The 22,435-nt window shown below is 48.3% G+C and overlaps 1 protein-coding gene and 1 long non-coding RNA gene across 2 annotated transcripts in view; one reads left to right on the forward strand and one right to left on the reverse strand.

Moving 5' to 3' along the window:
* The window catches only part of LOC147999341 (uncharacterized), a 7,124-nt gene extending 5,054 nt beyond the window's left edge, over window positions 1-2,070 (forward strand). Inside the window, exon 2 of the long non-coding RNA XR_015643548.1 lies at window positions 1-2,070. This exon is cut by the window's left edge and continues 444 nt beyond it. This is a non-coding gene — a long non-coding RNA (uncharacterized LOC147999341).
* Window positions 1-16,783, reverse strand: part of Mmp2 (matrix metallopeptidase 2) — a 27,551-nt gene extending 10,768 nt beyond the window's left edge. Inside the window, 9 exon segments of the mRNA NM_031054.2 lie at window positions 3,193-3,334; window positions 4,321-4,476; window positions 6,538-6,711; window positions 7,471-7,644; window positions 10,513-10,686; window positions 10,881-11,009; window positions 11,901-12,049; window positions 13,187-13,413; window positions 16,340-16,783. Of these exon segments, the coding sequence (NP_112316.2) occupies window positions 3,193-3,334; window positions 4,321-4,476; window positions 6,538-6,711; window positions 7,471-7,644; window positions 10,513-10,686; window positions 10,881-11,009; window positions 11,901-12,049; window positions 13,187-13,413; window positions 16,340-16,492 (1,478 nt within the window). The 5' untranslated portion in view covers window positions 16,493-16,783.
* Between the last annotated feature and the right edge of the window lie 5,652 nt (window positions 16,784-22,435).

Raw genomic sequence — 22,435 nt, forward strand, 5'->3', positions numbered from 1 at the left:
CGGTCTCTGTTTCTTGTGTTTCCTTTCTCGGTGGCTCTCAGCACCAAAACTGAGTGTTTGTTGTTTATCTCATTCGTCCTTATTAGATGAGAAGCCAACCAAGACAGCAATTGACAGTACCACAGAGCATTTTGGGAATTTAAATGGAATGGTTCTATGTGCTTTGGCAACTAAGAGCTACATTTACTGGAGGCCAATTAAGCGCCAAGCACTTTCATGAATGAGCCTTGTAAAATGTAACACTCATAACTGCATAACACGTGTGCCTGATGATCTGCCCAGCATATCTCTGCCTGTCTGTCTGTCTGCTGTCTGTCTGTCTATCTGTCTCCCTGCCCCCTTTCTCCTTCCTTCCTTCCTTCCTCTCAGCTCCACACTTACAATTATCCTTCAGCACCAGGAGCCCCAGGTGTCCATGACCTCATCCTGATCCTGGGAATTAGTCCCAGGTGTCCTCAACCTTTTGACATTGTAGCAGGACTTGTCACTGAGTTACAAAGACAAAAGCTAACCTCAGCTGCTCCTCGAGTTGGTCATGAGTAAGCTACCGATCTCCAAGGGCAATCCTCAGATCAGGGACCCCAGCAGTACCTGGGCTTGCCTTAGAAGGGTGAGCCTAAGATCTGCAGGGCAGAATCCTCTGGCTTATGACTGAGACTGTGTTTGAACAAGCCTTCTCGGTGACTCTGTTTGCCAAAGTTGGTCAGCCTAACATTTCTTGCCATGTGTATTACATCAGCATGACAAGATTGAACAGATAGACTGGTGTCTCTCTCTCTCTGTCTCTCTGTCTCTCTGTCTCTCTCTCTCTCCCTCTCTCCCTCCCTCCGTCCCTCCCCCCCCCCTTCGTCCTACCTCATACCACACTTTGGCTGGATGTGGGAAGCCTGTGATCCTAATGGCCGCTGGCAGTCATTTTGGAACCCAATCTTGGATACATGTCATGCAGATGTGTCAATGGACAAAGATAAGTCACAGACCCTTCTATGCCTCTTTTTTTTTTCTTTTTTTTTTTTTCAGACCTGGGGACCGAACCCAGGGCCTTGAGCTTGCTAGGCAAGCGCTCTGCCACTGAGCTAAATCCCCAACCCCTCTATGCCTCTTAAATCAGCTTTATCCCTTGACACTATACCACAAAAGGCTAATTTTTCTCCCACTGTTTAATCTGGGGCGAGAGAGAGAGAGAGACAGAGAGAGAGAGAGAGAGAGAGAGAGAGAGAGAGAGAGAGACAGAGAGAGACAGAGAGAGACAGAGAGAGAGAGAGAGAGATTTCTTGAAGCAGCACACACAAAACAGCGACATGATCCTTATTTGCTGTCGACACAGATAGATTATGGCCGTGCCTGGGTTTAAGTCCGCATCTAACTCCAGACTCCATATTCAAGGAGAGTTAGTTCTGCCCTGTGCACCGAGAGCCTAGCACAGTTACTGTTTAATTATTTACAGATCAATCCGATGACTCCATTGAACATACATTTCAGTCCTTTTGATAGAAAGTATGATACAGTGTCAGAACCACCCTTGGCCTGAGCTTTGGCTCAGAGCTGATTCCCGTATCTGACAGCTCCATGCATGGTCAGTTTCCACAGAGGCAAATGCTGCAAGCTGGAGACCTTGCTGGAAGATAGGGTCCCCACTTACCCCTTCTCCTTCTCTACAAGGTACAGCAGGACACCAGTAGCATCTCTAATCACTAAAAGTGCTTCAGGCACTAACACCTAACTGTATCTGACTTACTGCATTTTAAGTCTCCTCTCTCTCTCTCTCTCTCTCTCTCTCTCTCTCTCTCTCTCTTCTGGTCACCTACTGAGAACATAGACTCTGAGAAATGCAGGGCATTTGTGTCCCGCACTGCTCCTGAGTCTGAAAAGAAACCCTTCATGGAACAGAGGAAAGAAACACCATGGATTTCTCTGACCCACACTGCATACATTTGGAACTTTTGTCTCTGTCTCAGATTTCTGCTTCCTAACCTGGCATTCCTATCACTAGAATCACCTCCATTCTAGGAAGTGTGGGCACTTTCTTTGGGAACAGTGATGTGACATTAAATAGACCCTCTACCCCCAGCACACTGTCTTCCCTTCCTTAGCTATCATTGAAACCCATCAAGGCAACTGGCAAACAGATGCTAAATTATGATTTAGTAAGATGTTGGCTAATGGGCCCAAACAAACATACTGGCATTGTTCTAAGTACTAAACTCGTCTAATCCTTATATCTGCTCTATTTGATAGGGTAAAATATTAGCCCCATCTTAAAAATGGGCTAACTGAGGCACAAAGAAAACAGCCTGCTGGTGATCATACAACCTGTAGAGAATTAGTGTAGTTTTCTATCTCCACCCCCATCTTTCTGTTATACTCTATGAATGGATGAGTGGATAATTGGATGATGCTTGCTAGATCGATCAATGAATCAATAGTTACAGACATATGTATGTGATGGATTAATAGATTGGAGTAGGTATAAATAGGTGAATAGACAATGGATAGATAGATGAATGAATGGACTTTTTTACAAGGTCCTAGATAGTACTTCCCATTACCCAGACAGCCAGAGCATTAGGGTGACTCTCGGCCATTTGTCATGACCAGAGCCTTGTAGAATGAAGGAAATAATCTCTCTCCACCTATGATTGCTTGCTGTCTATACAGACAGCAGTTTGGTCACTTGAGATCAATAGTCTTCTGGGAGAAGGCCAATGGAAGACTGGCTAATTCCCCTACATTCTTCTCTGCCCTACTTCAGAATTATGTCTAAATGTGCCTTGCTGTATGATAGGACAATGTATCTTTTAGGACTGGGCTGAGTGAACTGGGATGCCCAGTAGAAGATTCTCAGATATTGAGTGCATGAAATCTTTCAATGTGTGTGTATGGTTTGATTTAGCCTCTTATGCCTTGTCATTTACCACAAGTATCCACAAATTATGGGAGAATGAGTGGCATGTAGAAAATATCAGACAGCCTGCTGATTCATAAGGCTTAGACATCTGGTAGACCCAGAATTCAAGAAAACCACCTGTGTGGTAAGCCACCAAGAACTGTGGGTGGTGAGACACAAGCAAAACTGCTTCCTGTAGGTCATTCTATGAGGCCCAAAGAGTCTTCCACAACCGTGGGGACACAAGAACAATGGGAAGTAACAGAGGCCAGAGGGTAAGAAAGACAAAAAGCAGCCTCACTCACCGATCCTTGAAGAAGAAGATCTCACCACGGATCTGAGCAATGCCATCAAAGACAATGTCTTGCTTGCAGATCTCGGGAGTGACAGGTCCCAGTGTAGGCGTGGGTCCAGTACCAGTGTCAGTATCAGCATCAGGGGAGGGCCCTAAGGAATGGGGAGACAACTGTCCCTAGACTCTCCCCAGCAACAAGGCTTCTCATCACTAGGCTGGAACCCCAATACTGCTCACTTAATCTGCTAAGGCTACAAAAAAGAGAAGAAAGTCTACCTTGGGGCAGCCTGAGCTTAGGGAGGGGAACAGACGCTTGAATCTTTTGTGGGCTCTCCCTTTAAGAACAGAGAAGGCTGGCTGGTGTCAGTAGAGGTGTGGCACTTTCTTAAGGATTTGCTTTTGTATTCCTAAGGATGAGCAACAGTGGAGTCTAGGGAGGTGAACTGTTGCAGCATTTCGACCAGCATGTGTCCTTAGTAGGACTTCAATGTCACACATCACTGTCTATATCTCTGATTCTTTCCTGAGTTCAGAGTCCATGGATTTCCCTATTTTTACTGCTTGGCCTGGGCCAGGAACCACTAGGACTATTCTATAATTGATTTCTTTTTAAAGAAATTGACTGATTTTTAAGCCTCTAACCTCACTGAAAGCACAGACAAAAAAAGCATCATTGGTGGCAGGAAGCAGTTATTATGTTTCTATGGCAAAATGAAACAACAGCATCTTAGGAGAACTAGCAGCACCCTTTCCGTGCCAGAGAAAATCCTGCCCTATAGGCCGCTCACTCTTCGGGATCCTAAACCCTACCTGGCTGCTGAAATGTAGTTGACCTTGGGCCAGACCGACTTCCTTTCTCCAGTCTCAGCTCATATACCTAGCACATGGAAAGCCCTGGAAATGGGGAACCAAGAGGGCCATGGACAACTAGTGTTTAGAAAGGACAGGGCTGTCTGAGCAGCCCTTCGGAACATTACTCTGGAGCCTGAGGACCAGGGACAAGCCATGTCCCCTGATGATGTCTCCGGCCATTCTGACTAGATGAGGTCTGGCATTTTCCACTTCTGTGTCCTCTCACCTAGGCTGTGGGATACTTGCAGACACCTCTCCCCTCAGAGGCCATCAAGCTATGGCTTACCATAGAGCTCCTGGATCCCCTTGATGTCATCATTGGATAGTCGGAAGTTCTTGGTGTAGGTGTAGATAGGGGCCATCAAAGCTCCAGGGTCCTGTGAGTGTTCCAGCCCCATGGCATGGCCGAACTCATGGGCTGCCACAAGGAATAGGCTATATCCTGAATGCGAAAGCAGGGACATGAGGTAAAATCCAAGAGAGAAATAAGACAGGCATCAAAACTTGCCTCATAGGAAGGAGTTTGGGGGGAGACAATTCCAGGGCGGGGCCAAAAGTTCTAGAAGTGGCATGTGTTGGTTTTCCCTTGTGCTGAGTGCATTGTTGCTTTTGAGTAGGCCGGCCAGCATCTTCTTGCCCTTTCCCAATGATGGTTGTGTGTGGTGTGAAGGAGAGAGACGGGGGCATCTGCCTCAAGGCCCATCTATTAAAATTCCCGCTTCCTGGCCCTTCGTGAGAGTTAACATTAAAACACGCGGCTCAGGATCTCAAAGAGGGAGAGTGAAAAGGAGATTCTGGCCTCAGGGTTTCACCATTTCTTCCCAGAGAAGGGAGTTAAAAACCACTCCCCTGGGAATGTGGCTTGATGATATAACATTGGCCTCATGAGCGCCAGCAAATCTGGTCCCATGGGGAAACTGAAACAAAACATGTCCATGCCCGTATGGCTTGTTCAGGCTTGGCCACGGAGAGCAGGCAAAGCATGTGCCGCACCCTCTGTGTTATGACTCAGTTACCCCACAGGCTGGACAGTAATAATATGAATAATAATAATATCAATAATAATAATAATAATAATAATAATAACAATGATAATAACAAATAAAATTCTTTTCCTGGTGACCTAGTGATCCTATTTTCAGATATCACTAAAATGGAAGCCAGAGCTAAGACTGGTATTACCTATCTATAATTCCAGTACTTGATATGCTGAAGGAGGAGGGCTGTGGGCTTGAGACCAATTTGGACTGCAGAGTGAAACCCTGTGTCAAATGAATGAATCGGTTAAGATGCTATCACATGACAGTCGATGAGCTCCTAACCCACTGATGGCCATGACCTCACAGGAAGAGAGACAGAGGGACAAGTGCAGATGTAGAGCAGTGAGCGCCATGTAATGTCTGAGGCAGACAAGGCAGTGATACAGGTTCGTGCGGGGGGAGAGGGGGACACTTTGGTTTTAAACTTCCAACCTTCAGACTCAGGGAAGAGTCAGTTTTATGTTGCTTATCTAAGCCACCAGTATATTATGGAGATCCCCACCTTAGGCAGAAGTTGCCAAAAGCAGGGGTGCCAGCCTATATCCTGGGATACCATTTGGTGGGCGAGGAAAATTCCTAAGACAAACTCATTTGGTCAGCCGCTGGCAATCACCAAGGTGCACCTCAGTATAAAATAAAACGATAGTCACAGAAGGGAAGAGCACCCCAGTGAGCATGAACTCTCCATGCGACACAGCCTAGAATCACCATTAAAAACTCTCAATTGGGTGTTTGTCTCCATTAGGTTGGTCTCCAAGCATGCTGCTGAGGAACTGCCTTATTAGTAAGAGGTGCAGAGAGCATGCCCAACTATAGGCAGCTCCGTTCCCTGAGCATACATCCTGGGATATACAGGAAAGCTAGGTAAGCAAAAGCCTCTGAGCCAGCCACCCACAGAGCGGGATCCTGCCCTGTGGTTCTTGCTCTGACTTTCCTCAACCTGGGAGCATGAGCCTCATAGTAACTCTTTCCTCCCTGCCTGTTTATTCACAACAACAAAAATCAAATTAGAACAGAGACCCACCTGATTCTGGCAGATCCTGGATCTATCTCTTTACCTAAACGTTTTGGGCTACCTGAAAAACTGAAGCCCTGGGCCTCTAGGCACTGAAAGCTGGACCCAAAGCACCCTGCTCAAAGACAACACGAAGGTTTTTGAATGTCTCCTGCCTGGAGGGGTGACTGGAGTAGAAGGCAAGGAAAGCGACGGCAGGGCTGATCCCCACCCAAGATCAGTTCCTAGTCATAGGGACTAATTCTATGAATGTCCGCCTGAGTTGGCTGGACCTAAGCAGGCGACCTGTCTTCCTTGAGGCTGAGCAGAGTCTCCGCTCTGATGGCTAGGTCTGAAGGTACAATGGGAATATCTTATCTATGCTTGACCATAGTCTGGGCCTCAGAATGTTCCTGCTCTGGTATGGAGGAGTGTCCAGTGTCTCTATCCAAAGGCCAGGGTCTCCTACCTTGGTCGGGACAAAAGCCCCACTTCCGGTCATCATCGTAGTTGGTTGTGGTTGCACACCACACCTTGCCATCGCTTCGGCCAGCACTGGTGCAGCTCTCATACTTGTTGCCCAGAAAAGTGAAGGGGAAGACACATGGGGCACCTTCTGAATTTCCACCCACAGTGGACATAGCTGTGGGGTAAGCAACACAGGTCAAGGGGCAGCAGAGGATGAGGCCATTGCCAGGAACCAATGACAAAACAGTGACATTATCAGACACTCACTGGGTAGCGAGCCATCTTATTCACCTCCATCAATAGCCCTGGTACAGTAGAGACCCTATAGTGGCACCTCCATGTCATAGATGGGACTCGTCTTAAAGAGGCTTGCAGAGATTAAGAAACTTGTTGAGCAAATAATGCTTGAAGGTAAATACCAGACCCAAGGTTTAAATCCTGGTAGCCATGGTTCAGTGTCTAGAACTGTACCCTTATAGACAGGAGCAGAGAGGCCAGAGACCCAGAGGGCTGAGTGAGCTGATGGTCTCAACACACCACCCTAGAAGACGAGCCTTTAGGCACACTCTTACAAACTCCAATCTCTGATTTAGCTTCAAGAACCAGGCTCAGTAGACATATGTTGGAGAAGAGAGAAATGAGAAAGGATGAATAGGGAAGACAGAGAAGAGATACAGTCAAGAGAAGGTGAGAGGAAAGATTCAAGGTCAGAGGAAGGGAGAGAAATATAGTGTCAGAGCTGAAAGACTTGGTGCAGACTGGCTTGCAGGGTGCGAGCCGACGGCCAGAAATCAATTGCACACTTGAAACAACGGACTCCCATGCCCATGTGGTACCAGCAGCTAGTCTTGAGGCAGATGCTGTGGGTGGACAAGAGGGTATTAAATGGCAAAATGCTTGCCTCTGAGGAGCAGAGGGAGGCAGTGATACCCACCAGTCTCTGGGCAGAATCCATACTTCTTATCCCGGTCATAATCCTCGGTGGTGCCACACCAGCGGTAGCCGTCTGTACGGCCCTCGGTGGTACAGCTGTTGTAAGAGGTGCCCTGGAAGCGGAACGGGAACTTGCAGGGCTGTCCATCTCCATTGCCACCCATGGTAAACAAGGCTGGGGAGGGGAAGAGCGAGAGAAGATGCCATTGAGGGAGATATATGTCTGGGCAGAGCTGGCTAGTCACCCACTCGCTTGTTCATACAAGACAAGCTGTTGCTATGTTAAAAAATATTAATTGCAAACAATTTCTAGAGGCTGGAGAGATGGCTCTGCAGTTAAGAGCAATGGCTGGGCATTGGGGATTTAGTTCAGTGGTAGAGTGCTTGCCTAGCAGGTGCAAGGTCCTGGGTTCGGTCCCCAGCTCCGGAAAAACAAAACAAAACAAAACAAAACAAAACAAAACAAAACAAAACAAAAGAGCAATGGCTGCTCTTCCAGAGGACCCAAGTTTGGTTCCCAGCACACATTCTCCAGCTACAGGGATTTGATGCCTCTAACCTCCAAGGATACCTGTACTCATGTGTATATACTCACACAAAGACATACACACCTACACTAGTCTGAAATAATTTTTTAAAAAGCCAGTATCTACTAGAGAAAAATGCTTTTCTGAGAAAGTTTCAGTCCTTTCCGGACATTTCCACTGCTGCTATAACCAAACCCTACGGAAGGGAGAGGAGAAGGAGAGCGGTTGCTCTCTTAGCCTCCTACTCTGATGACCACAGGATAGGACAGGACTGGAGAATGGGGAGAGATAGGATCAAGGTCAGCCTGTCTTGAGCTCCCCGAAGGCTCCCATCCCTGCTTCCACTCCAGAGTTACAAAATGGTGTGCGTCTGGAATTGCCAACTAGCAAAACCACAAGTGCGTAACGAGGACCATCTGTGCACAGTGGTGCCAGAGGTGACCTCACTGGGTCTGTTAACTCTACCACAAGCCGAAGAGAACCCAACCCCTGGACTCCTGATGCAGGAATGGGGGTGGGTCTCTATCTTCATGGCTGTTCTCCCCTCCCCCGAACAGGAAGCCTTTTCCTGATGGACGGAGAACGGTAGCACTTAGAGAAAAGGCAGATCTGAGAGCAGAGGCCCTGGTGGTTCCGAGTCAGGGAGGGTTAAGTGATAACTTTGATCCCATCAGCTGTGTTTTTTGCCACCCAGAAGTCCCATCTCCTCTGGGACCCACCCTCTTCCCAAAGAGAAGGTCAGAGGAGAGACACTGAGTCAGCAGTCAGGAGGGGCTGAGTAATCAGAATCGCTGTCCCGAGACCCAAACACATGTGCCTTGTGCGTACTTGAACCTGGCCGAGGACCAAATCAATAGCTAATGTCTGACACAAAGGCGACCTGTCCAAGCTTGAGAAGTTCAAGGCTATTTCCACATCTCTCCATGAAGCCTGTATCAACAGAAGGGCTGACTCCGGAAAGGGTTTCTATGTTTCCACCATGGCCTACTGGGAAACGCAAGACACAGGTTTTTTTTGTTTGTTTGTTTGTTTGTTTGTTTGTTTTTTATTTTAAAACCTCTGACTTGCTAACAGTCAATAGCTTGAGACTTAGTACGAAGTTTAGCCTCTGTGATAAAAGCATAAACAAGGCTGGGGATTGAGCTCTCTGTGGTGGAGGAGAGCAGGCCTACCATGTGTGAGGCCCTTGGATCTACCCCACAAAGACAGATGAAGGAAAAGAAGAATCGTAAACAGGAGGACAATTAGAAGCTCTTTGTTCCTTCTCCTCTGTCCAGATGATTGGTGCTAGGCTTATGTTGCAATAGGGACGGGGAGAGTCACAGCCATATACAATTATATACAATCACAGGTCCTCCCCACCCCAAACAGACCGCCCTTAGTCTATGACCCAGGAATGTCTTTATGGGTTAGGGAACAAGCTAATACTTAGGAGTAGGTCTGTATTTTCTCTCTCCCATTTCTCCAACATTTTTCTGGGTTTTCTGATTTCTAGAGCCATCAAGAGAGATGGCTTGGCCAAATATGATGTCATGTATACTTTTATAAAGATTTATGATTACAGAGTGTGTTCAGGAAGCAAAGCTTTCAAAGTAGGTTGAGTGCGTACATCAGTACCCATCCTCTGCCCCTTCACAGTTTCACCTCAGTAGATGGTAGAAGGGAGAAAATGTTTCGACATCTGATGAATACACACACACACACACACACACACACACACACACACACTCACTCACTCTGAATAGAGCTGGATACTGTTATGACACAGGGACAGAAGGCAAAGTCAGATGTCATAGCTCTGAGCACTTTAAGTGACTTTCTTTAGTGCAGTGTGCCCAGTGTGGGAGGAATGACTAATATTCTCAAGACTGGAGTCCCTACTTGGGTCAGGGACCAGCTTAGAATGAGCCTTGTTCCCTCCTACTGATAAGTTCTTGATCTGTCTCTAGGCCTCACCTCTCTTCTAGCCTCCTGTCCTTGAACCCTAGGTCTTACAAGAAGTGTCAAGTGTCCCCCCAAAACAGAATTTTGACACATTCAAGGTCATTCGCGTGTACATTAGAAAAAAGATAATTAATATATCAAATCCATGATCTTACAAATAATAAAGCTAAGTCACATTAAGCGAATTAGCTAAACATAAAGACGTAAGCAGATATGATTATGCACCCCAAAATGATATTTAAGTGACAACAGACCACATACAGGGTGGGGGTCCTATGTGACAGTGGTCCTTAAGGTCAGACTGACTGGGTGACTTTGAACCCTTCTCAGCTTGTGTAGGATACTGTGTTCACACGGTGATGATGAACTTGTACACCTGCACTTCTTAGAATGTGTGCCTGTCCCTAAAGCAACACAGAAGGGGGGCACACAATGACATCTGACATCAGGATACTGGATAGAGGAAGGGATGAAGGTTGACTGGCCTATGGAATTCAGGGGATGTAGGCATAGCAGGAACCCTAGGCTGGGGCCTGGGGAGGGTGAGGGTTGGGGCCAGGGTAGAGGCTCACCTTCATGGGGACAGAAGCCATATTTGCCGTCCTTCTCAAAGTTGTACGTGGTGGAACACCAGAGGAAGCCGTCACTCCGGCCAGTGTCTGTGCAGCTGCTGTATTCCCGACCATTAAACAAGAAGGGGAACTTGCAGTACTCGCCATCAGCGTTCCCATACTTTACTCGGACCACTGCAAGACATACAAAGCGTGGGACCCACCTCTCCAGGGCCATCCTCAGACACTGGACTGTGGGCTCATCCTGGAGGCTGAGTTCCCTCCTCCTCCTCCTCCCATTGCCCTGAGCCCATCAGAGGAAATGAAGAGCTTAAGGCTGATTTGGGTTGCTAGGAGACGGGAGTGAAGGCTGATGGCGGCTATCTTACCTTGTCCTTCTCCTAGAGTCCACAGCTCATCATCATCAAAGTGAGAATCTCCCCCAACACCAGTGCCCGGGGCAAAGGCATGTGCCAGGAGTCCATCCTTGCCGTCAAATGGGTATCCATCTCCATGCTCTGAAACCCACATTGACTCTTAGTGTTTGTTATTCCCTGCCCCCCGCAGCTGAGTCCTTAAGCCCAGCCACACCCTTATCTGTGTTAGGAGGGTCTCAGCCATCCAAACACCTGTTTCTTTCCCCTTTCCCATTGGGGTTATCCGGAGTAAACATTGCAGGGAGTCAATGGGAAAGCTCTAGCTTGATTGCTGCCATCCAACAACACATGCTACTCATGGCCATGTGGTCCTCTACCCTGCACCACAGACAGACCTTTGTTATGCTTGTTGCTATCAGGAACACTGTACCCCCCCAGGTCTTCAGTGCCACTACAGCATGATAAAATGACCCCATCCCCTCCTGACAGCCATGCCCTCCCACCAACACTGTCTTCTTCACCATGCCCCGACTGTCATCACTATCCACAGAGCTAGCTTTCAGGCTGACTGTGACAGAACGTTTCCCCTCCTTACCTCAAGGTTCACATTGCTCTTCCCCTGCCCTCTGCCTTTATTGCTTTACCTCCTAGTATCCATACTACTAGCCCTCATATGTATGTTGATGCCAGTTAATATGGTGGCTTGGCCCCAGATTCTATCCCGCTTCCTCTCGAGTTGCTCTCGGGACTACTGAATTTTGATTGTAAAGGTCTTTCTTATTACTTTGAGTCCGAGTAGCCATATGCACTTAGGGGCTGTCATTTACAGGGTATTCTACGTGCACTGTATCCTCTGCTACGATGGCTGTGTGTGGCTTTCCAGCGTCTGGGACACGCTCTGCTACCTCAGCCTGACTCATATCTGATGTTTACACTTCCCGGAAGCTGCCCTCAGAATCCTCACACTTCTCAAATGTCTGCCTAGTCCCACGGTTTCTGTGCTGACCCACTCCCCAGTCCACTTCTGCCTACCCCAGCGACCAAAGTTGATCATGATGTCAGCTTCCCCATCATGGATTCGAGAAAAGCGTAGTGGAGTTACGTCGCTCCATACTTTTAAGGCCCGAGCAAAGGCATCATCCACTGTCTCAGGGTCCAGGTCAGGTGTGTAACCAATGATCCTAGAGGGGACAGAAATGTATATGACTGTGTATATTCGAAATTGTGCAAGTGTCTATGGGCATAGAGTGTACGTGTGCGCGCGCGTGTGTGTGTGTGTGTGGTGTGTGTGTATGTATGTGTGTTTGTGTGTGTATGTTTGTATGTGTGTGTATGTTTGTAAGTGTGTGTGTGTTTGTGGTGTGTGTGTTTGTGTGTGTGTGTTTGTGATGTGTGTGTGTGTGTTTGTGGTGTATGTGTGTGTGTTTGTGGGGTGTGTGTGTGTTTGTGATGTATGTGTGTGTGTTTGTGTGTATATGTTTGTATGTGTGTATGTTTGTGTGTGTGTGTGTTTGTGGTGTGTGTGTTTGTGGTGTGTTTGTATGTATGTGTTTGTGTATGTGTTGTGTGTGTGTGTGTGTGCGGGTTTGTGTGTGTATGTGTGTGTGGTGTGTGTTTGTGTGTGGTGTGTGTGTGTTTGTGTTTGTGGGGTGTGTGTGTGTGTGTGTGTGTAATGTTCTGGTACGGCAAATGTGTTGAGGGAAGCTCACTGAGAACACCCTCCTATGCTGCCTTGATGTCTCCAGAATCTCAAACCTTCTCATCCCTCACTCTATCTGGGACAAGGGCACCAGGAAAATAAACGGCACAATGTCAAACAAAGGGCAGAGCTCTCACCCTTAGTTAATATCAGACACCTAGAGTAGAGGTCTTAGCCCAGTTAGCAACCAATCATAAAAACACTATTCAGTGAAGAATGCAATTATGGGCTGATCATCAAGCTTCCTCCACCTGCCCCAGTGACCCAGATGATAACAACAGTCACTAACACTTGCTCTGTATCAAACATTGTATATGCTTTTGACTTACATTTAATCGACTGTAGTTCCTTAACCAGCCCTATGAGGAGCAGATTTCTTAGCCCTGTTCCATAGACCAAGATACCAACTCTAAGTGCAGGAGAGTGCCCCCATGATCAGTGAATACGAGACTCAAGTCTAGGTCTGCCTGGCTCCATACACCAAGAACTCTGTATGCAAAGCCCCTGGATGCTCAGCTCTCAGGAATGACACTGCATGGACCCCCTGAATTGGGAAAGCAATTCATAAACACACATCCTTTGGGCTACTGGCTCTGTGTCCCCAGCCCCTTCTTGGCACCTGTATGTGATCTGATTCTTGTCCCACTTGGGCTTGCGGGGAAAGAAGTTGTAGTTGGCCACATCTGGGTTGCCACATCTTGGTTTCCGCATGGTCTCGATGGTGTTCTGGTCAAGGTCACCTGTCTGGGGCAGCCCAAAGAACTTCTGCATCTTCTTGAGGGTGTCCTTCAGCACAAAGAGGTTGCAACTCTCCTTGGGGCAGCCATAGAAAGTGTTCAGGTATTGCTGAAAGAGACAGGTACTCTTAAAGCTGGGAGACACATTGGGATGGCAATGCACATGACCCCAACTTCTGCCAAACACTCACTTAGACAGTATGGAATCAGGAATCTGAAGAGTCTTAGGCTCCCAAATGAGTTCTGTCACCCACCAGTGGATTGATCCATTTGTAAAGGTCATAGCTGCCACCTTTTATTTTCTCGAATTTTTAATTTAGTAGGTGTTAACTTATGTAACACACACACACACACACACACACACACACACACACACACACACACTCTTCCCATTATGCAGAGAAAAAGTAGACAGCTTAAGAAACTTGTTCAAGAAGGCACCACTCTCAAAATGGCAGATCTGGATTTGACACAAGCAGTCATGCTCCAAAGCCCATGCATGAAACCTCAAACCCCTGCTCCTATCTGATTGAACCTCCCAACAGACCTAGGAATCATTATTTTCCTCACATTTTTTTTTTCTTATGAAGAAATCCAATGATTGTGTGCATGGGGTCTGGTAGCAGATCTGAGTTCAAATCTCATGTCCACCATTTCTAAAAAGATGCCGGCCTTATTCCTTAGAGGGTCTGCCCCAAACTACCAACCAGCTGTTCAACAAGCATTGTTTGATGACTACAATGTATCAATGCCTGTACTACCGCTGGGGTAAACCAATGGTCAAGACAGGCACTTCTAGTCTGGAAGATTCAAAACCTGATGCAAGAATGTGGGTCACAAACAAATGCCAACTTAGATACATTGGAAAGGCTGGCAGGGACCTCAAAAGGAGCTAGTAGTTCTTCATGACTGGTTCTCGCCTGCTTGGAGGCTCTGAGCCAAGGGGGAAGGGGGAGCTGGTAGTAAGTGACCACAATGGTAATGTAACAGTAACAATGTCTAATGTGTACCGAGTGCTTCCTAAGGTCCAGACACTCTTCCAGGAATCTACAAGTACCTGCCCATCTATCACAAAGATGGTGCCAAAAGGACCCTGACCATCTATCACAAAGAAGCAGCCACTCTGGAAGTTGAATCAGTCATCAGAGATCACCAGGCCAGTAGGTCAATGCAGGATTTGCAGGGAATCAAGATCATGTAAGTTTTAAAGCCCCCCCTCTTCCCCTCCTCCTCCTCCTCCTCCTCCTCCTCCTCCTCCTCTTCTTCTCCTCCTTCTTCTTCTCCTCTCTCTCTCCCCCTCCCTCCCTCCCTCCCTCTCCCCCTCCCCCGCTCCCCTCCCCCTTCTCTTCCTTCATTCTTTCTCTCTTTTTTGTTTCTTCTCTTTGGAGGGTGGTGCTTTTCACTTTAAGTAGGAACTCCCTGCCCTGGTCTCCCAAGGTGTGTACCATCCTTGGCCACCTTGTTGATTTCTCTCCACCTGCCCTTCCTCTGGTCAGCAAGGGTTTCTTTAGGCTACAGAAGACCTGGGAAGCCAGGTAAATACTGCTGAAGTCCCACTCTCAATTTCAGCCAACAAGCACATCTCTAATGCTTTAGACCCTAAAAAAAAAAGTAGCCCTATTTTAAGATCTCCCGATCCATCTACCAGGGAGGACGAAGGCTATAAGGCATCCCTCAACCTTTCTAATGCTGTGATCCCTAAATCCATAAAACTATTTTTGTTGCTACTTCGTAACTGTAAGTTTGCCACTTTTATGAATCGTAATGTAATGATCTAGTGTGCAGGATCTCTTATATGTGACTCCTTCGAGGGGATCATTCCATCCACTCCACGGGGGTCAGACCCACAGGTTGAGAACCATTGCTGTAAAGGAAATATTGTAGAAAGAGACTTGGTGTCCTTTGAGGGCAAGTGATTGTCCTACTTCTGGGTAGATTGGGGAGGAAGGAGGCTGGCTGGAAGATTTCTAAAATGATCGAATAAAAGTAATAAAGATACAGATGTCCTGAGACCCAGCTAAGCATCTAAGCCAACCCATGGCCAGTGGATGGCAAGAGGCGTCTACTCCTTGCTGTGGGTATCGCTTTGCAGCTTCCTCCTAGCTTAACTCCTCCCTACAATGCTGCTGCCAGGGCGCACAAGAGCCAGAAGCAAGCTCACACATCAAGCGAGCAGCAGCTCTGGAGACCCGCCAAGAAGGAGGTTGTGCTGGCCGCTGGTCGACCCCAGCCCCGCTCAGTCTGCCCCCACCCCGTGCCCTGGCCTTCAGCTCCTGCTCCTCAGGCCTGCCAGCCTGGTGGGCTGTTTTCCTTATGTCCTCTGACCCCGGGGAAAAGTTCAGAGAAACTCTCCCTGGACTATCCTGGATAACTTCTGCCTTCAACCAAGGCATCCATCAAAATGCACATTCTGCTTCCCTTCCAACCTCAATTACTTGCCAAATGGTCCCCTCCAGAGTCCCACCAAAGTCCAGTCTCTAGATGTGTGCCAATGTTTCCCAGAAGTTTGCCAAGCCTTGCTTTGGCTAGCCTTTCGTGTGCAAAGGCTTTTACAAATTTTATGCCAAAGCACCCCCCACCCCATTTTCAAGAGATTCCCTCTTAAACTGATTGCCCTAAAGGCCTGACAAGATGCTTGCCAAAAGTTCTGTTGCCAGCTCTCCTGTTGGGTCCAAAAGACATTTATTTATAAAGTTCGCCTAGAACCAAATCCCCTAGGTAAGTAGACAATGTCCCTATTATTCACAAAAACAACCCTTTCCAGATGTTTCCCAAGGCAATCACCTCCCTCCTTTGCTTCTTCCTGGTCCCTTGGATGTACCCTGAACTTCCCCAAGTGACTTATCAGTGGCTTACCCAAGCTCCCCACTCATTGTTTACAAAAGACAACCTCTCCATCAACTAGCCAAAAGAGAGACCCTTAAAGATGTTTATGAAAGTCCCTCCCGATGCTGTGTGCCAGTAGAGGGGGTCAGAGGGAAGGTGGCCTGTGTCCTCTGTTTCCTAAATTTGTCTTAGCCAGCGTAGCAACTTACCACTGCCAACTCTTTGTCTGTTTTGGGGGAGACATCGCCGGGGAACTTGATGATGGGCGACGGTGCAGCGATGGCGTGGCCCAGCAGGCAGCACAGGACGCAGAGAACCCGCAGAGGGCCGACGAGCACTCCCCAGACCAATCGTGCCTCCATCCTTGCGCTCCCGGGCTCCGCGTGTCACCCTGAGGTCGCTGGCTGTGCCCTGGGGTCCACCCGGCTGGCGCCTGCTCTCCACGGCGTTCTGAGACCCCTTTACTCAATTGCCTCAGCTTCTCCGGGCTCAGGGTCTCATAACGGGATCCCACGTACCAGTACGCACCACGGCTGCGGGTGCTTGCAGGTCCTAGTAATCCCTTTGTATATCTAAAGTTCTGGATGCACACAGAGCCTCCAGCCACCCGGGGAAGTCTGGATGCAGCGGAAACAAGGGCGGGCAGACGCCAGATGTGGCCGGCTGGGCTGGAAGACTGCTGGCAGCACCGGGTGAAGTGGGGAGGGTGGGGGAGTGAGGTCCGACCCGCCCCTCTCCTCCCCACCCCCAACCCCTTTCTCAGCTTCTTCCCACCTCTTCTTCCACTCCCCATCCCCCTTCTGCCTCCAGCTACTCCAGGCCTTCTTGCTCCCTAGCTGGGGACCACCACTCTACCTCTACACCGAGGTCCTCTTTAAACAACTGGTGTGAGTCCTGCAGACTCTTATTTAAAGATTGGATCACTGCCTTGTCTTTGGAGGGATGCTGGGATCAGGACATTGAACTCCTGGACACAGAAGTGATAGTTAGAAACAAGAGGACCCCGACCTTTCATGAGAGTCCAAAGCAGAAATGTTAGACCATCAGTCATAGAGCCATGTGGGGAAACGAAAAGACGTAGAAAAAGCCAGACAGAAATTAATAGAATCTAGCCTGCCTTCCTTCTCGAAAGTTCACGTTTATTTGGTTTCACTGATAGTCCTCAACAGGGCACAACACAGTGGCGAACACAGCACTCCACCCTGAGAAATGTCCCCTCTCTTAGGAAGGACAACCCAGTCTGATCTTACCCCCCCTCTCAACACACACACACACACACACACACACACACACACACACACACACACACACAACTAATAAGGACAGTCTAGAAATGCTTCTTGGAAGAAGTGACTTCTGAGCTGTTCCTGGAAAAGCTAAACCTTGGGGCACAGGGTGGGAGCAGGACAGACATTTCCAGCAAGATTTATCAGAGAGGGAAATTTCCCCTGTCTTAAAGGTAGAGGCTATCCTGCCCCAGGAGCCAGCAAGGACAATCTGGAAAGGAGGTGGGATTGGGGTGATCTGGGTCTAATTAAGAAGCCAGGGCATGTACTGAGGTAGCCAGCATCACCTGCCTGAGGGCACTGGAGATCATGGTAAAGATTATGTCCTCTATCCTCAGAAAGCTTAGTGGCTTGAGTCTAGTGGGTTTCTGACAAGTTCAGACTTGCCCAGCAGGCTATAGAACAATTTGCCAGGGTTAGCTGCAAGGAGTCTCTTGGGACCAGAATCTGTAGAAGGGAGGTAGGCCATCTGAGGGGACAGCTTGGGCTTTAGAGGGGATGGAGAGGACCTCTGGGGAGGGGGGGTTTCTTCTGGCTCAGGCCCATTTGGCTCCTGGCCACCCAGTCTTGTGGATAGCCAGAGAGCCAAGTTGGAGAGCCAGTGATGACGGCGGAAAAAGTTGTTTCACTTAAGCAGGGGTTGAAAACTCGTGGCTTGTGGGCTGAATAGCATTTTGAAATTTGGGAAGCCTTATGTAAAAATCAGACTTTCTGGTTTTGTTTAAAAATGTCCTAGACCTGGCAGTCATGGGTACCAGTTTCCATAGGACAGCCACTAGCTGAGACTAGGTCATCCCCTTCAGACACGACTTTGTTATTCTCTGCCACCTGGTCAGGGGTTTATGGTTGTCACCTTTGCCCACATGTCTCCTATGTTAGATAGCTAGCCACCTTGAAGGACATCAGGGTAGACCCCTTCCTCCTACACCACAATTGTAGAGACAAGGACTGGAACTGTGGGATGCTACTGACAAGAGAGATGTGATCCGAATCATATCCCAGGAGGAGAAAGGAAGTTCCAGAACAGTTCTAGAGATTGTTCAAACGCAGGTCACCAGGCTTGGAAACAAGTACCTTGTCCCATGGAACCATCAGCATGGCCCTAATTGGGGTTTTTATCGAAGCAGTACATTTTTATAGACGGAGTACATTCAGGACTATGGACAATTTACGAGAGCTACCCATACAAAGAAACATCCCTCCAGATCAACTTTCATTACTTTCTTATATGTTCCTCAGGGAAGGGCAAGGCCTCCTGTGTCTCCAACATGCAGCCATGTGAGTCACTCACGTGTGACCCATGAGCCTTCTCTTCCCCTACGAGGGAATGAATGCTATGCACTCCGGTCCTGTGAGGGTTCTGTGTGGGTACTCACAATTGTTCTGATTTCATGACATCAGCATGTTATGTCCAGAGGACAGCATTCCACAAGAGTTTGTGGGCCACCCATCAGGAGCTGAAAGAGGTGAGGAAGAATTCTCCCTGGGGAGTGTGTGGCCCCCGAAACCACCTTATTTATAGAAATTTGTTACATATGTGGTCGTTAGAATGAGAATAGCCCCCATAGGCTCATATACTTGAATGATTGGTCTCTAGACGGTAGAACTGTTTTAGGAAGGATTAGGGGCTGTGGCCGTATGGGAGGAGGTCTGTCATTATTGGTGGAGTGGGTATAAGATTCAAAAGCCCATGCTAGGCCCAGTTGTACTGGAGCTCCCTCCCTCCTGGCCTAGAAATTTTGGACTCAATGGAAACTCTCAGCTACTATTCCAGCACCATGCCTGCCTACCTGATGCCACGATCCTCGCCATGATAGTTATGGACTCATCCTCTGAAACTGTGAGTAAGACCCCAATTAAATATTTGATTTTTTTTATAAGTGGACATGATGTGTCTTCACAGTAATAGAAAACCAACTAGTAACACCACAGTCCTGAAAAACTACCCAGACTGTGATTGGCAGGTGTCAGGCTATGGCAAGCATACATTCATTATTTCACTCATTCATTCAAGACTTCTTTTATGCACACTGTTCCAGCTACTGAACTCTAATGGCATTAGAGCAGGGTCTGTGTGCTGCAGAAGTAGGAATTGCTTCCTGGAGTTCTAGGGCAGAGGTACCTGACCAGAGCCAGCCAAGAGTCCAATCAGAAAAAGTTGAGTGGTGGAGAAGGGAGGATGTGGTTTGCTCTCCAGTGTAGCCATGTTAGGAAGAAACAGGTACCATGACCCCAATCCCTGGCTTCTGAGTGTTACCAGAGCTTCAGGGTATACAGGGAGGCAGAACAAAAGTAGAGGACAAGAAGAGAGCATAGCCAAACATTCTTGGTCTAGTGATGGTCTGGCTGATGACTATCTCAGGTCTGGTTCTGGCTCCTGTTGGCTCCAGGGCATCGTTATTAGGGGCAATTTGTTTCTTATTAGAAGATGATTGTTCTTGCTTGAGAAGGGCAGATCGCTTCCAGTCAGAGTGTGGAAGCTCCGGGAGTTCACCGTTCCTGGAATTTGAGATACACTTGGTAGGACTCAGAGAACAAATTCAAGAGCTAGAAATCCAGTTGCTCAGAATCAGCAGTGGCAATGCAAGTGCCAAAAGCTTTAAAGAGGTGGCCATCTGTCATCTGTGCCTTCTCAGGACCTGGTCTTTAGTCTGGGCCCTACGAAGAGGAGGATGTGACCTGCTTCCAGCTCCACAGTGGCCGCCTGGCACAGACTTGGATGAAAAGTCAATCCACACCCCTTGGCAAAGCGGAGATCAGAGCTGGGCTTTAAGAATCCACTGAAACCAGCCAGTAATTCAGAAACGTCCTCTGGTCTCTGTCTGGGATGCACCCGCCTTTCAGCTGCAAGTGAGCTTGGTATGGTATCGGGCAGTAAAAGACCAGGGCCTGCCTGAAGTGGAAATGACACAAAGATGATAATGGGGTCATGAACCAAGGAGAAAGGGGAACCCCCTTCCACTTCCTCTTCCCTGCCCCCACTAGGCTGTCCAGCCTCCCAGCCCTGTACAAAAGCCAGGTTCCATTTGAAAGTTTACTGTGTAAGCCAGTAAGTCCCCTTGACTGGCTTTGGTTTGTCTTTGCCAGAAGCCAATTTATATGAGCTAGGCTGGCCCTCTGAGAAACTTTGGGAAGCCATGACCCTTGAGTGCTTCTTGCCCTCCCCTGAGAGGCACACTCCTAGCCATCCACTCTCATTCCTTCTCCAGGGCCCAGAACTCACAACCCTCAAGGGGCCTTGGCAAAGGCTTCCCCGGAGCCAGATGGATGGGAACAGTTCTAGGCTCCCACACACTAGTGGTGCAGGATGGCCTGTAGGGGCAGAGCCTGCACCACTGAGTCCCTCCCTTGCAGTCACAGTCACCCTCCAGTTAGGGTCTAACCCCATAGCAAGCCCAGCTCTAACACTGAGGCTTTCAATGTCACGCTCAGTGTTCCATAGACCTGCAAAGCCATTTTTTTGGGGGGGCCGGGGGGGGGAATCATTTCAGTTCAAATGAAACTGTCCCTGACTGACTGTCTCTGAAAGGATTCATGCCGGTGTTGACCCCTTTGTGGTAGTGACATTCATTTGAAAGTAATCTTTTCCTTAAAAGTCATTTGCTTGTGTCTTTGCTCGCACGTGCATGCACAAGAATGCACACATGCAGGCACACTGGGCGTGCATGTAGTGTATGCATGTGTGTCCATATGTGCACACGCAAAGACCAGAGGAGAATGTCTGGCATCCTGCTCCATTGCTCTGCCCTGTTTCCCTAAGTCTGCATCTCTCATAGAACCTAGAAGTTAGGTTGGTAACCAGAAAGTATCAGCTCTTTGCTCCTGTCTCCTCCCTTTAACAGCACTGGGGTTCCATGTACATTTGAGACAGCCTGGCTTTTTAACAAAATCAGAGTGCTGGGATCCATGCTCGTGTAGTCCTCCAGCCCTCTCACTGGCTGACTCACCTCTCCAGCCTTCAGAACGGTCTTGTTATTTCCTTTCTTACTTTGCATTGAGTCCAGCACTAGCATGTCAGTGACGTCACAGGTTTCACACGCCGTAGCTGCTCAATAAATACTTGCTGCCTCAACAGCAACTTGAATACGTGAACCATTCTCCTAACGTGAGCACATGGAAAGGCAGGCCCAAGTACCAGAGACCGAAGGCTTCCTTTACAGCACTTGGGGAGGCAGAGGACAGGCAAGACGCTGTTCTGTCTGTACTGGACCAGCTAGGTAGACTGGCTAGGTGGAGGTCCTAGCTGGTGGGGAAGGACACAAGAGTAGTTCGTGTCCTTATCACCTCCACCTTCCTGCCTTCCCTCTTGAACTTTTGAGTTCTGAGCCATTGCTTGCCCCCACGCTCTTGGCTCCTCCTCTTCTTCCTACTTCCCCATCTCCCACTGAGCACCAGACCCACAGCTTCTGCCTTCAGTGGCCGTCTGTCTGAGAGGCTCTGGAGGAAACCCATCACCAGAGAGCTGTGGCCTGGACCTGCCCTATCCCTCCTATCTTTCTGATAACAGCATACCTACTTACACATGGAAGCCACACTTCCTTTCAAGTGTGGGCTTCATGCCAGAGAGGCCTCTGGGCCTTTAGGTCACGGTGCTAAATGGGCACAAGAACAGGCACATTAAGAATTTAGTTTTTAACTCATTCATTAACTTTGATTAATTTCCTGGGGCAGTGGGGACTGAACCTAGAATCTTGTACATGCTAGGGGGAGCGCTCACTGAGCCTGTTTATATTTCGTTCAGTCTCTTTTGATTCTCTGTAGCCCACGCTGGCTGGCTTCAGTTCCTAAGTGCTGAAATTATAAACACCAGGCCCCAACACACTGAGTTTGAATGTATGTATATGTGGGTGGGGAGGGGAGGGATAGGCCTTAAAGGGGGATGGGGCAGAAGACTTTGAAACCCTGCATCCAGCTTTACCTGAAAGCAACATAGTCTTAGATTTCCCAGTTCGATGAGCTCTTTTCATAGCTAGTGCAACCTTGATAGCGTTTTTATTATTTGTACCCAAGAGTGCCCTA

This window comes from Rattus norvegicus, chromosome 19, assembly GCF_021556685.1.
Source record: "Rattus norvegicus strain SHRSP/BbbUtx chromosome 19, alternate assembly SHRSP_T2T, whole genome shotgun sequence".
NCBI lineage: Eukaryota > Metazoa > Chordata > Mammalia > Rodentia > Muridae > Rattus > Rattus norvegicus.